General features: G+C 36.9%; 1 protein-coding gene across 1 annotated transcript in view; it reads right to left on the bottom strand.

Moving 5' to 3' along the window:
- Positions 1-1984: 1984 nt before the first annotated feature.
- LOC107671127 (protein bicaudal C homolog 1-B-like) overlaps positions 1985-5230 on the bottom strand; it is a 34816-nt gene continuing 31570 nt past the window's right edge. The window contains exons 15-21 of the mRNA XM_016463979.1: positions 4458-4563; positions 4335-4374; positions 4061-4215; positions 3739-3913; positions 3479-3636; positions 2998-3097; positions 1985-2567 (exon numbers count right to left, since the gene is read on the bottom strand). Coding sequence (XP_016319465.1) covers positions 2437-2567; positions 2998-3097; positions 3479-3636; positions 3739-3913; positions 4061-4215; positions 4335-4374; positions 4458-4563 — 865 coding nt within the window. The 3' untranslated portion in view covers positions 1985-2436. The remainder of the gene's footprint in view (positions 2568-2997; positions 3098-3478; positions 3637-3738; positions 3914-4060; positions 4216-4334; positions 4375-4457; positions 4564-5230) is intronic.

Below are 5230 nucleotides of genomic sequence, written 5' to 3'. Positions count from 1 at the left end.
ACACACACACACACACACACACACACACACACACACACAGTTCCTGCAGTTCCCCTATTTAGAGGCAGATGTACAATGATATGCAAAACACACCATAAAATCACACATAATTACCCATGTCTTTGCTATTACTTTCAAAAGAGAAGTGCCTTTCTCTGTCCTTTGAGATGTGTGAAGCAGAGGGATTTTTCAGTTTATCTGTGCCACTGTAGATTATATCATCAACCTTAAATGTGCTCTTTTACTGTCTCAACTTGGCCAGTTAGTCTCATTTCATTTGCATTCATCAGACAACAGCCATACATCTATACCTTTTTAACTCCCTCTCTTTGATTTGATTGTGTACCTAAAGAAATTGTAGTTTATGTTGAATGTCTATGGATTTATAGTAAAATATAAAGATAATTTGATATGGCTTGCAAACATTTTATTTTCTAGAACAAAACCACAAATCAGTGGCAAACATTTGAAATATCTTTGTTCTTTCATTTTCGCTTTAAATCCCTTTTTTGTTACTTTCAGAGAGGAATACTCTGGCAACACTCACAATCACAGGCAGCAAATGGCTTCTGTCCATTTTAAGAGATACAGATTTGGATTTACAGAACATTCTTACAAGGCAAAAACATGAACATTGTTCCCTTTGTCAAAGACTTAATTGTGATACAAATGCCAGTGTCACATCCAAAACAAAAACATTTCTCCCATAATGCTCCACTCCAAGACGACTGTAGCACAATTAGAACAACACAGTTGTTCCCTCAGAAAAAAAAAATGACACTGTTAAAACAGTGAAGTTATTTTAGTTGAAAAGTGGGAATAACTGAATGAACACACATGATTTGTCAGATGCAAAGAAAATAGCATGAATCTTGATCACATTCACAGCTCAGTAACCATATACACTGGTTCCACTGTGGTGAAGAATTTTACCTCTGTACTTTATCTCTATAAAGTCCGTATTTTGCATGTGAATTTTATGGGATTTTCACTTTGGACCTACAATCAAGCAATTAATATCTCTGAGCAATAATACAAGAGCACCACAAGCATTCTGTGCAAAATTTCAGAAACGGTCAAAAAAAAAAAAAAAGCATAAAAAAGAGATTAGCATGGTTTCTTATGGTGAAGCAACAATATATGGTTTCAAAAAGCTCTTTCTATGCTTTATACATTCCTCTTTGTAGGCTGTACCGTGAATATACTACAAACCTAACATAAATGTAAACAAATTAAAGACCAGGTAACACTGATTTACTGTGAATGCTTCTATTGATATACACAATCTGGCTGGAAAAGAACAACTACATTAAAAAAACATTTTTTTTTTTTTTTAGAATGATAAACAAAAATGTAATTGCTGATCAAAAGCAAGTATCTGAAAAATCATAAATTTACCAACAGCAGCCCTTGAGTTTCATTTATGGCTTTGAGCTATGAGTAAAGGATAAGTACAAACACACAAAAAAATGATGCACACAAACCTGAAAAAAAAAAAACACCTGCCAGATACATGTTTGCACATACAAAGGAAAACATACAAAGGATTCCATTACACATACCAACATTAAACTTCAACAAACACCCCACTTAGACTTGAAAAGTCCCTAATGTAGCTTATGTCTGTGCTACAAGTAAAATGTAAATACTGATTAAACAGATTTTCCTAAACAAATGACTGGAATTTCCAAACATATTCCTTCAGAAAAGACTTCATTTACACCATAAGAATGGCTGATATCTGTCTGAGATGACTATTACACATTCTGACAAATTAGAACACAGATTAAACAAAAAACAAATGATGTCAAAAGAAAAGAACGAAAACAACAAAAAAGTATACTGATAATGCCTTTTAAAAAGATTAACATAAAAATATGAAAACATAATGAATTTATAAAATAAAATAAAATATATTTAAAATATGATAATACCACAATAACCAATGAGTAATTAAACTAAACATGAATATAACAGTCTGATAAACAACATAAGCATCAACTGGTTGTGATTACCAAGCAGATGATCTTTGAGTATGATCTGGAAATACCTGCTAAATAAGTGGCTTTGCTACTGGACAGCCCGACGTTACAAAAGACAGACACTGCATACAACCTACCGGCAAAAACAGCAGAGTTTAGAGATTAAAGTGCTAGACACCAATACTGAAGCACTCTTGCTGACAGTACGGTTAGTTTTTAACTCTTTGCTTTGCCTGTTCACCCAGAGTAAACACACGACAACATTAACAGCACATTCTCTCAACAAAAATGAATCAATTCCCTTCCATATATTTTAGGCACAAAAAACAACCTTAATAACATCTCACCACATTTTTTTTTAGATCTGAGACAATCTGCATCGCTTTTTGGCTTTCTGTATCAATCAGAGTCCAGTATGAAGTGGTTTGGGGTCCACATTCCCACAGGTAAGAGATCACCAGCGACCACTGACACTCGCCATGTCTGAGTGGAACTGGCACGACAGACGACCACTGGCCCCGCCTTCCAGGAAGGAGGAGCGAATGTTGGGTGTATCAAAGAGCTTCCTCCTGCTCTTATTCAACTCTGAGGAGACATTCAAATATCATCAGTAATCCGTCAGGTAAACACATGAGCTTTGTTGCTAAACCTAATGAGCTGCCTCTCTGCCTACATATAGGCAGCTGTATTCTAAAGCAGCATCCTAACTCAAGTGGAACTTCATAAGTTACTTATTTGGAACAATCTACATAGGCAGATACTCTTTTAACAGTCACCAACACACATCACACACAAGTAAATGATGACAGCATTTTTAAGTGATGTCTAGGTAGGCTGGCTCACTAAGTTTGGAGTAAAGTATACAGTATATACAGTAGTAGTAAAATATACAGTAGTATTACAATTGTATATATACTGTGAATCTATGAAAGGTCATCATGGAAGAAATTGCTTATTTTATAAAGCAGCGACTTCACATCCTATTCTTTCCACATCTTTCCACAAGTTTACTGACCTGAGATCGCCAGTAACATTTTCCTGCGAGCACCAAATGTTGTGATTCCCAATTCCTTCAGGTCTGGATCCGTTAGTGTGACAAATGTTTGCAGATCAATCTATTAGACAACAACACACAGACATACACATATAAATGAACAATTGCAAAAAAAAAACAGACAAAACCACCAAGGTGAAATAGCAAAGCATCTTACTTTATTTCCAAATGCAAGAAGAAAAATCTACTAAAAATAATCAAGGCATGTTTTCCACACTGTTTTTTACTAAATGAACACAATTTTTTCGTGCACTAAAATGACAATACATTAATATTAATACAGTATTTGCCCAAATATATATTTTTTTTACCAAAACATTTTAATATAAAAATGAACACTTCATGGACATTTTTTGAGTGATGATGCACACAATAATCTGTTTTCATCATTGCAAACACATGCAAATCTAAATTCATTACTCAAATGTTGTTAAGGAATTACCTCCTGCTGCTGGAAGATGTCTGTGTATTTGCCGAGACCGAGTTTGCTGAACAGCTCAGGGAGATCGGTTCCTTTGAGAGATGAACTGAGAGAGCAGCCATTGCTACCAGACATAGAGATACTGTCCATATAATTACTGCTGCTGAGATAATGCTCACCTACCGACCCAAACACACAGATAAAGTGAAAGACAGTACTAGTGAGTAGGCAGTAAATTTGTTGCTTCATGTTTAGAAGGAGTACAAAATCTTTAGTCTTACAAGATTTGTTCTTGATTCTCTTTGAGCTGCTGACAGCAGGGGAAAATTCTGAATGTCCTGGCAGTCCGTTCCCATTGATGTTAACGTTCCCATTCAAATCCCCCCAATTATCGGATTTGGTGTCGTTACCCAAACCCTCCTGACTCCCAGAGTGTGAGACAGAGAGATGAGAGTCCTGAAACCATATAAACAAAAAGCAACTTTGAAACCCTGCTTTTTCAAATAATTTTTGAAGAGATCATTATCAAAATCCTTAGATGCAGCTTCATTTAAACAGAGCAAAATTCAGGCTGCATGTGACTCTACATCAGTGAGTTTGTACCTCATAAGTTGTGCTTATGCTGGGTTTATACGGTACATGGTGTGCCCTGCGCAGCTCTTTCATGCTCTCTGCTGGCATTGATTTAGAGAAGCCCAGTCCGCTCCAGGTATTTGTGGGGGTCCGAATCTCTGTCACAACCGGCTTCTTCAGCATGGCTATACAAAAACAGCACAGGTGTTTAACCACAGCCTAACTAGTGATCTCATATTCAGATGTTATTTCATGTATATTTTCCCATTCAGATGTTATATTAAGAGATCAAGTCTTTGCTCACCTTTAGTGGCCAGTAGCTTCTTTTTCTCATAGTCAGAAGCCTGAAAAACATTAATACACAGTGTGACTATGTTTGTGTACACTTGTATGTGAGAACAGTGTGTGTGTATATGTGTATATAAACCTGCATATGTGGTGCAAGTCGTCTTTCTGCAGCTCTCTCACTTCCTGGAGCTCTTTTGTCAGCCACTAGATTCTCACAATCAGAATTGGCCAACACACACTCAACACTGCAGACACACATACACACACAAACAAAATTTAAAGTTCCCATATTATGCCATTTCGAATACTGCCTTTCATGCAGTGTGTGCTTCTTGCGCACGCTAGTTCTGATCATATGTATGGTAACTCGGCAACTATGCAAGAATTGTAATTAGTATGGTTGTGTAAAGGGAAACAGACATTCCAAAGGGAACAGAATCTACTCTACACCAGCCCTCTGGGAATTGGGTTTGACACCTCTGTGATAAATAAAGTTATTGTTTCCCAAAAGAAAGAATGGACTCTCAACAGCCTAAAACGAGTCGTCAGTAATTCGAATCCCACTTCCGTAACGGTTACACGTAACACATTTGCATAATGCCCGCCTATGTTACGCGTTGACCGCCCTCAAACACTGGCTTGTTGTTCGTGTGGTTAACATCATGTCGAGAAGACGCTGTGTCCTACGCTGTGAAAGTAAATTTGTTTTATTTTCACTTCTGAAAGATGAGGCTACAAAGAATCAGTGGTTTTAATTATTTTTTTCCACTGTACCACAGCAGTACAGCCCCAATCTTTTTTTGTGTTCCCGTCTTTGTGTTCCCGTCACGACTGCTTCTGTAATCTCAGGGAGTCCAACGCAGGATTCACAAAACGCTTGCTCTTGAAAGATGGCTCAGTACCCAGTTTATT

This window comes from Sinocyclocheilus anshuiensis, unplaced genomic scaffold (genome assembly GCF_001515605.1).
Source record: "Sinocyclocheilus anshuiensis isolate Anshui unplaced genomic scaffold, SAMN03320099.WGS_v1.1 scaffold861, whole genome shotgun sequence".
Classification (NCBI taxonomy): Eukaryota; Metazoa; Chordata; class Actinopteri; order Cypriniformes; family Cyprinidae; genus Sinocyclocheilus; species Sinocyclocheilus anshuiensis.
This window is presented reverse-complemented; position numbering and strand designations above follow the sequence as displayed.